Source organism: Theobroma umbraticum, unplaced genomic scaffold (genome assembly GCF_002168275.2).
Source record: "Theobroma umbraticum cultivar Fairchild unplaced genomic scaffold, ASM216827v3 scaffold_115.0, whole genome shotgun sequence".
Lineage (NCBI taxonomy): Eukaryota > Viridiplantae > Streptophyta > Magnoliopsida > Malvales > Malvaceae > Theobroma > Theobroma umbraticum.
Window position 1 is genome coordinate 492,800 of NW_018397284.1, and position 10,000 is coordinate 502,799.

The 10,000-nt window shown below is 36.5% G+C and overlaps 1 protein-coding gene and 1 pseudogene across 1 annotated transcript; one reads left to right on the plus strand and one right to left on the minus strand.

Annotated features, from left to right (window-relative positions):
- LOC110428428 (putative disease resistance RPP13-like protein 1) overlaps positions 1-3,446 on the minus strand; it is a 3,684-nt pseudogene extending 238 nt beyond the window's left edge.
- A 2,152-nt stretch (positions 3,447-5,598) lies between these two features.
- On the plus strand, positions 5,599-7,116 carry LOC110428441 (ARM repeat superfamily protein). The gene has a single exon (XM_021444272.2). It carries the CDS (start codon positions 5,757-5,759, stop codon positions 6,711-6,713), a length of 957 nt encoding a protein of 318 aa, XP_021299947.1. The 5' UTR covers positions 5,599-5,756; the 3' UTR covers positions 6,714-7,116.
- The last annotated feature ends 2,884 nt before the right edge of the window (positions 7,117-10,000 follow it).

Genomic DNA, 10,000 nt, shown 5'->3' on the forward strand with positions numbered 1-10,000 from the left:
CTTCTGGCCTTTTCTTTCCCCTAATTTCAAATTTCCCTCCTGAACTTTTCTTCCAATGTCAATCCTGACCACCTCTCTGCTATGACCTTGCCTTTTGCCAGAGCGATAGTCCTCAAGGTTCAATTCTTGAAGAGAGGTGAGGTTGTGACTATAGTTAGGCAAACCCCTCGGTTCTTCACATTTATAAATACGGAGCACTTTGAGGTTGGTGGTGGGCAATCCACTAGTTCCAAAGGAAATCAAACTTGGACAATGTTCTGTTACAATTGCCTGAAGACAGTTCAGCTTGTCCAATTGGGGCAAATATGCAATACTTTTACACCAGCTGATATGAATAAATTCAAGCCAAGTACTGTTGTGAAATTCTTGTGCAATGGATTCCAGCTCAGGGTAATTCCTAATCGTTAGGTATTTGAGCCCTATAGGTAACTTGCCACTTGATGATTAGGATGCCAATTTTGAGCAATCTCTGATCTTGAGATGTTGAAGATTAATTGGTAGCTCACATCTTGATGATAAGGACATGAGAGATGGACATGATGCAATCTCCAAATGCTCAAGGAGAGAATCCTGGGTGTTGATAATCTCTCCATCTAACAAATACTGCAAATTGTTATGATTACTGATCACCAGCTTTTTCAGAGTAAATGGCAACTTGATCTCCGAAAAAGAAATCAATTTCGAGCAGTTTTCAATCTGTAGCTCCCTCAGAGATGTAAGGTTGTGGAAGGCATTAGGTAACTTCTCAAGGCTTTCACAATACCCTATTATCAAAGACTTGATATTGCAAAAGGGCCTAATCTGCATCAGCTCTCCTTCTTCCTCCTCTGCCTCCAAGGAGATAAGTCGTGGGCAACTCAAAATTTCCAAACTGAGAAGGGACCTCCAATGGCCAAGCAGTCCCACCTCATTCTGCCACAATGAAGTCAGCTCGTTACAGCCATTAATCATAAGATTTTCTACTGTTGTCAACATTGGCATCAACCCTTGAAATGGAGACAATGTTCAATGAGCGAAGGTCTGCAGAACTTTTGAGAACCACCTCCTTACATCCATCGATTTCTAGTTCATGAAGCTTCGGCAAACTCGAAATTGAAACTTCCAACTGCTTGCATTCAGGAACCACAAGCTTCTCCAAGGAAGGAAGATGTTTAGGTAATCTTCCCAATATTTTCGGGCATTATACAATAGAAAGCTCACGGAGGACGGGGAATTTTTCAATTTGCCCATCAACGTCACAAGGGTTCCACTCCTTCCAAGCTGGCATATCCTCAAAACAAAGAGTCTCTAATGACATAAATCCATTTAAGCAATTCTCTCCAAAGTGTTCAATGCCAACACTCTTTATGCTACTCATTCCCCTAATACAAAGGTTTCTCAGCAAAGGCAGTTTTCCAAGCGATGGCAACAATCGGCAATACTTACAATATTCAAGATTTAAAGACAATAAATATTTGAATGAAGGATCTCCTACCCAAGCTGGGAATATTGTACGACCATTATTTTTGATTGCAAGCTCCTTAAGCTCTTCATTAGGTTGAAGCCAATTCAATACATCTCTTTCAACACTTTCCGCATCTTAAATTATTAGCAAATTCCATACTCCACTTTAGCTTTAACCAATTTAAACCTGACTTCTCATGCAACTTAGCCTCCAATGCATCTCTAACTTCAACAACATTCTCCAATCCTGAAATGGAAAGTCTTCCTTTGAGATTTGATAAATTCTTCATCTCTCTTATTTGATATCCATTACCATGGCTAACAAAAAAGTTTGATAATGTTTGGAGATATGTTAGTCCACTAATTCCAACTGGCATCCCCTTTACAGAAGCCGCACCAGTAGTATCAAGATGTCGTAGGTTGATCAATATGCCCATTCCTGAGGGTAACTTCTCAAGATTAATACACCAGCATAATATCAAGGTCTCTAAATTGGAAAGGGTACAAATTCAATCAGGTAAACTTTTTATTCTAGTGTGAGAAAAGTTTAGGTATCGAACATGCCTTAAATGTCCAATAGAATATGGTAGCTTCGTGATGTAGTATCTTCTCAAAGAGAGCACCTTTAAATATCTCAATTTCGGTAACAACTCACTGAGAACAGTGGTCGTTAAGTAAGGGCGCGGCCCATAGCTTGCCAGCCTCAAAGGTAGGAAAGTACGCAGATGCTTCATTTCATGAAAGGACTCAAACAATTTAACTCCATCAAACAACTCACCCAAATAAGGTGAGTGGCGAACCCGTTGTGAAAATTTAAGCTGCTTATCACCCTCTACTCTACAGCATATTTCTCCCGCAACAGACTGAGCTAGGTCATTGATAAGGTCATGCATCACAAATCGAGATCTATCCCTGCTAGATATTTGAAACAATGACCTTGACACTAGATCTCGAAAGTACTTGCTACCTGGATCTTCAATTTGTGTTTTATCAGCTGCTTCTTGTAGAAAACCTTCTGCCATCCATAGCAAGACTATATCCTTCTCTCCAAACTCATAACCCTTAGGGAGTATGACGCAATACGCAAAACATTGCTCTAAATGTGGGGGAAGATGATAATAGCTCAACCAAAGAGCTGGAATTATACCACTATTCTCTACTGGTATATCCCATATCTTGCTCTTCAATACGTTTTTCCAAGCATCATGGTCCATGCTAGAGCGTAGTATGCCTCCGATTGTTTTTGCTGCTAAAGGCAGGCCATTACACTTTCTCACTATCTCCTCACCAAATTCTTTTAATTTTGGATGTCCACTGAAATATCTTGCTCCTAATGCATGTTGAGTAACGACAGACAAACAATCATCATTCGATAACCCTTGCAGTGAATAACCTGGAATGGTGCCCACAACAGACGAAACAAGGTGACTACGAGTGGTCACAATAATTTTGCTTTCTCGAGCCCCGACTTCAAAAGGAGAACGAAGGATGGTCCAATCATTGTAATTCTCATTCCAAACATCATCCAAAACAAGCAGAAATTTCTTCTTGAAGAGCTTCTCCTTCAATTTTACTTGAAGCAAATTTAGATCGTTGACATCACATGGTTCGGAAGTTATTGACTGTAAAATTGTTTTTGTTACCTTAACAACATCAAAATCTTCAGAAACACATACCCATGCTTTGAGATCAAAGTAATCACTTATGTTATTATCATTATAGACAAGCTGAGTCAGGGTTGTTTTCCCGATCCCTCCCATGCCAATGATCGGAATTACAGAAACTCCATCTTCACTACCATCATTCCTCAAAAGAAATTCAAAAACTGCCTTCTTGTCATTTTCCCTACCATGGACATGAACTTCATTCACCAAAGAAGTAGTTGGCAACCTTTCTTTCACTCCCTTTGGCCTTCCACCTACACTCTCTCTCAATTCCAAATTCAATTTTTGTGTAACTAATTCTTGTAATCTAGCAGTGATCTCTTTTATCTTGGACAACATCTTACTGTTAAACATGACAGCACCTGGACTTAAACACAAAGCAGGAATCAATTTATGTACCTTACCCGCACCAGCTCGATGTTCCTGTATCAACCTGTGCCTCGAAACCTCAGTGGCAAACTCGTCCAACAAGTCATCCACGTCGTAAGCCAAGTCCTGGAGCTCAGCCATCCAGATTTTCACCGGCCCATTTCTCATCTGCTTCTCTTCTGCATCATCAAGCACCGCACGGATGCTCTGTAACATCTTTTCCCACTTCTTGATCTCACCATGGACTTGCTTTTCACGAGCAAACTTGAGCAACTCAGGGGAGTCAAACTTGCTAAATAGCACGCCAAAGAAAGCTGATAGAGCAGCCTTTCTGCAACAAAAGGAAATACAAATGATCCAAGTGTGAATGGTGACATGAAAGTGTATATACCTTTTCTTCATCAGTTTGATGACTTTTCTTCTTAGGGGATATAGCCATTGACTTCTGCCAGGTTTTGTCTTTCAGACAGAAACATTTAAAAAAAGTTCTTATTATATTCAAAATAAAATAATAATTTGACATAAAAACTATACTTAATTAAGTAATAGTTTAAATATCTAATTATAATATAATTGATAAGACCATATAAGCAATTTTTTTAAAAAAAGCGTATAAAAATATATAATTAATGTTAATTAATTATGATGTAAATGTTAAATTTGATATTAAAATTGTTTTATTTTCTTCTAAAGATATTTAATTGTTTTATTTTTATGTGGTAATGTGATATTTTTATATGTTTATTTCATACTATTATTTTGTAATTTAAAAAATGAAATGAAAGTGAAAATGGTGACCTAAAACTAATATACTTGATTAAATAAAATAGTAGGATTAAACAATACATTTAAATGTTGACCTAATTTGTAAGTAATATATTTATTTTATAAGAAGTGATGTGATGCATGAAAGTCAGATTCATGCTTAACTTTATTTTCTCTTAGAGTAATGATTAAAAATCAATTCTTTGAGGGGGAGATAATTACATTTAGTATTAAACAAAATCTTTAAACGCCAATATTATCTTTTACCTTATACTCCATTTTATTAAATATATAAAAGTAAATTTTTGAAAAGTTTAATTGGTTATTTCAATAATATTATTATTAATATAAAAAACTTAATTACTGTTAATTTATTAATATATAAATAATGCCATAATTTATTGATACCAATACATATTAAGATATGTTAAAAAGTATATATTTTTTAATAAAATTTAAAATTATTCAAATAAAAAAATTACCTTCAATGATACATCAGCAAAATTCTAATATTAAATATAAAAGAAACAACATAATATTTTGAAGTTTGAACATCTATTAAACTATTCAACATAACTTCTATTTCGTTCAATTAAATTTTTATATTTTTATTTTAAGTCAAGTAGATTTTTATAATTAATATTTAATTAATTATCATTAATCAAAATAATATTTATCATTTTATACGTGTAACATTAATGTGATGCTAACACAAATAATGAAAATATCATAAAATCATTCTATCATACTATTTAAACATCACATGATATAAAATGATAAGTTATGTTTTGTTAAAATATAATTACTCAACTCGTTAATTATAAATAAAAATTATATTTGATTTGAATTTTGTACCAAATATCAAATCTTTAACACTATCAAATCACATCAGTCAATTAAATCTAAGAGTTAGCAATTAATCAATTCGATTTATCATAATTAAAAATTGAATGTATTAAATATTTTTAAAATTTGATTAAATTTTAAAAAAATTAAATTAACCAAATATCAAATTAATTCGATCAATTCGATTTTGATCAAATCAATTAAAATTTTATCACTTTTACCTTTCTTGCAGGTTATAATATTAAAATTTATTAATTTTATTTATAATTATAAAATATATAAATAACTTAAACATATCATTTTCCCTTTTACTAATATAATTGCGTCATTTCACACAAACAGTCAAATCTGTTCACTCCCAATTTAAGAAAAAAATATTAAAAAGCAATAAAAATGACAAATACTTTTTAAAGAGCAATAATTTTAAAGAAAAGTCAAAGCTCCATAATTTTCCTAAAACAAAAAAAAAAAGGATAAAAATGGCGGCAACTTGGAACAATTAATGCAGCTGCCATTATTTACAGGAAAAAAAAAAGTCAAATCAAATCTTTTTCAGTTTTCCTCCCATTGCTTACCCATTGAATCTCTCTCTTCCTCACCATTTCTTACAACTTTATCCCAAAGCCAAATCAGACCAAACACTTCCCCAACCAGACCAAACACCAAACAATGGAAGTGAAACGTAGGACCGCTCGAACCCTCGTAGCCAAACTGAGCTCAGTTTCCGAACGGACCCGAACCGAAGCTTTGTCGGAATTAAGGCTGATATCTAAACACGACCCAGAGAGCCGATCGTTGATAGCTGAAGCAGGAGCAGTTCCTTACCTTTCCGAAACGCTTTACGGATCTTCTCCGACTTTACAGGAAAACGCCGCCGCTACTTTATTGAATCTCTCGATTACGTCACGCTCTTCTCTCATGTCCACGCGCGGCCTCCTCGACGCGTTGTCCCACGTGCTAAGCAATTCGCCTTCACCCGCCGCGGTTCAGTCCTCCGCCGCCACGCTTCACAGCCTGCTCATCGCTGACGAGTCGTACCGTCCGATAATTGGGTCGAAACGCGATATTCTTTACTCGCTGCTGTCGATTATTACCGCCGCCAACGCGCCGCCGCGGTCGATAAAGGATGCGTTGAAGGCGTTGTTTGGGATCGCGCTGTACCCGTTGAATCGGGCGAGTTTGGTGGATCTCGGGGCGGTTCCCGCGTTGGTGTCTCTGATAGTTAGGGATGCGAGGACGGGGATCGTGGAGGATGCCACGGCTGTGCTGGCGCAGATTGCGGGGTGCGAAGAGAGTGAAGAAGCAATGAGTAAGGCTGGCGGAGTTAGGGTTTTGGGTGATTTGCTGGATGAAGGGACTGGAGCTAGTGCAAGAATAAGGGAAAACGCGGTGGCGGCGCTGTTGAATTTGGCGAGATGCGGCGGCGAGAAGGGGAGGAAAGACGTAAGAGAAACGGGTATTAAAATTATGGAAGGTATTGCTGAGGTGGCGGAGAATGGGAGTGCTAAAGGGAAGAGTAAGGCGGTTGATTTGTTGAAGTTTGTTGTTGATGGAAATGGGAATGGTAATGAGGTGAGGGATTCTGGGCTTAACAATATTAATGATTTGATGAATCATTCTATATGAAGTGTTTTGGATTTTGATTTTTGGCTGTAGACTTAGAGGTGAGTATTTCTTGGGAGTTTATATTTGATGCACTGATAATATTTAATTTTATACACCATTCATAAGCTATAGGTGGCTATCTCGTCAAGATTAATATCAATGGATGATAAAGATTGTAGGGATTCTTTGATGAGATAACTAGTTGTTTAATGATGGTGTATAGAGTTATTCATTAACAGTATGATGAATAAATATTCATTTGTTGTACAAATTAGGGAGGTGCATGGTGTCATTTGGCATAGTATCCTCGGTGTGGAAGTCCTTTCTGGTGTAAATTTTTATTGTAAATGATCTTTGGTGATATACTGATATGTAGCAAAAAAATGGGAAGGGAAAATACAAGTTTATGATTGATATGCGGATTCGTTATTTTCTTTTCTTTGTTCAAGATTACGTGCATGGCTATACTTATGCTGATTGTTTTGTACTTTCCCATTTGAGTTTATGCATGTAAGCTTGTAAATAGGCTCACTCATACTTTCAAGATTCCTTAAAAGGGATATTAATCTTCAGGCAGATGTGCATTTTTATGAATGCATATGGGATTGGAACATCTCCTAGGAATTCTGCAAATATGAGGACCTGTTAATATTTTTCCTTCGCGGAATATTTATGGTTGGTGGTCCTTGCTGCCTGGTTTTCATTATAGTACCTTATGGATATTCAACTGAAACCTGGCTAGAGTTGGGCATAATAGAACTTGTGGTCTTTTTATTCTTTTCTGCTTAGACAGATTAACAACCTCGTGAAGACAGCCAATGCTGTTGTGAAGTATGGAAGTTTAATATCTATAGAAAGTTCCAAATCTCATTCTTTTTCAAGCTTCTTTTTGTCTAAATGCTCTTCATTCAAGTGGTAATTTGAAGCTGGAATTTCAATCACTCTAAATGCCATCAATATTATAGAAGTAGAAGGCTCTGTTCGGTTAATCTAAAACTGAAATCATGAATAGAGAAAAGATATCATTGGTGGATGAGGAACGTTTAGGAATTAGGATAGAGCCGGTGCCAGCTTTGTTCAAAATTGCATTGCCTTTGGTGCGTATCATGCTAACCTCAGCCTGCTATTCCTAAGAAAACTCTATCCTTGAGATTTATTATTTACCTTCATGTTGTTTAGTGCTTTAGGTATTTTAAAATTTATTAATGGGAAGGATCTCCCTTTTTCTAACCTAAAAGGATTTTAGGTCCTCTTTTTCCAGATATACCTCCTTGTGATTGTGAAAGCAGGTGGGGTTCAGTGACAATTATGTTAGTGCATTGAACAAGTCAATGATATGTCAACCGGCCTAGTGACAATATTGATTTAACACTTTTCTTCTCACCAGTCTGTCTGTAATTCCTCCATGAGCAGGTTTAATTTGACTGCAGAGCAAGGCCCCTGTTTTCTAGTATTATTTGTTAGATGTGAAGAATTGTCATTTAGTTGGGCTGTCTGAAGAATTGCTGTCAAGCCTTTGAAAACCAAAACTGCTTAAGGGATGATAAATTAAAATTAAAACCAGATATTGTCAGTCTTATGAATTTATTACTATTCAATCATCTCAGTTGACATGTTTGAGAAACTGCTAAGAGATATTGATGAAGTTTGATGCGTTGGCTAGTTTTTAATTCAAATATTCTTGATAACTTCTTTCACATATTATGTATATCTTCTTTTGATTTCTAGGTCATGGCAATCTTTCTTTACATATGCTTTGTCGGCTTTCAATTTTCTTACTGTCCATGTTTGGTATGGCTGGTGTTTTGTGCTCGGCTCTGGGGGATGAGTTTGTGTGCATTACATTGTATTGATGTGCAGGTGATTATTGGTTCACCAAGGAACAATTGTGGTGGACCTAGTCTTTAAAAATTCCAATCAGTTGAATGGTATTTAGCAAACTTGAATGGCTGGGGGAAGTTCCTACCCCATTGCTTTATGCACACATGAGTGTTGAAATCAGAAGCTCAGAACGTAGTGCTTAGAGTTGCATGACATCTTCGAATGAGTCCTTGCAATTTTGCACAAAAAACATCTGCAACTGTCTTTATCAAATCCCAGCATTGAACAAGTCCTGAATTTGGAAATTCCTTGGCACAATGTCTCCAACAGATGGAGGATCATTTATTAGATAGTTGACCAAGTGGGGATTTCTTTTTTGTTCTGTTTCTTTGGATATTTTGCAAGTGGGGATATTGATTGAGGGACGTGACACATACCTATAATTTCATGGCATAATCACTTAGGTTTCCATGTTGAATGCAAGTCCCTGATTAGCAGTGGCAAAGATGAAAATTTCTGTTAGCAGATAACAACTCATTGCAATCTATATAAGAAATCGGTAAAAATTGGATCATTTCAATCCTGGCCATTCAATGGAAGCTGTAACTGAGTAAAATGTGGATCTTTTCAATCTATCTATAGACACGGTCAAGAACATTGAATAGAAATCCTACCGACTTTGTTGACTGAGAACTTATGTAAAGCCAGTTGGATGTTTCCAGCACTAATTTGTGAATTGTTTTCAAAGTTAAATTACAAGGAAGTAATTGGACAAGAAGAAACTGGAAATTAAGGTGGGAGATGTTGTGACATGAATGCGTAGATGGGTCTTACTAATACACTCTTGTAATAAGGCCAACAATAAAGCATTCATGCTTTCTTGTGAATGAAGAAAAAGAATCCTGCTCGAAGAGAGAAGCGCGAACGAATGTCAATAGCTTTCAAGGACTCAAAACGGTTCAGGTAATTCCTGCTAGGGAGTTCTGATACATCCAGGATTCCTGCCTGGACAGCCGCACTGAGGAGTCTCAACCCCTTTTAACTCCAAGCCAAAGAAAGGGACATAGGGCGGAACGTATACATGTTGACAAGTAATAAACCAACCCTGTTGATTTTGGAAAAACAGGCTTAGAAAGTTATAAATCTGGACTAGCATGAGCAAATGGCAGCCACTATTTTGTAGCATTGGAACATTCCAAACTGTCTGGCCTTAAGTGGAGAAGGTAAAAGTATGAGTGGGGAACAGACAGAAACACTCAAATTCTTTTGAAGCCGGCAAGAGATAGAAATGAATATTTATCTTGCATGATTACGAATTAGATGTTGGGTTGAGAATGTTAGGCAGCTGATGGAATGTCAACGATGGCTATGAGCTCCTAGTTAGGCTCGGACACTTGGTAGGAAAGGCATGTAATCCTCAACATTGATATGACAAGATGGGAGGTGTTAAAAAGAAAGGCGTTTTCATTGCATTTGACTGCAGATGA

What these genes read in the sequence shown, in the direction of transcription:
- LOC110428441 (XM_021444272.2), top strand. Translation starts at nt 5,757, where the DNA reads ATGGAAGTGAAACGTAGGACCGCTCGAACCCTCGTAGCCAAACTGAGC.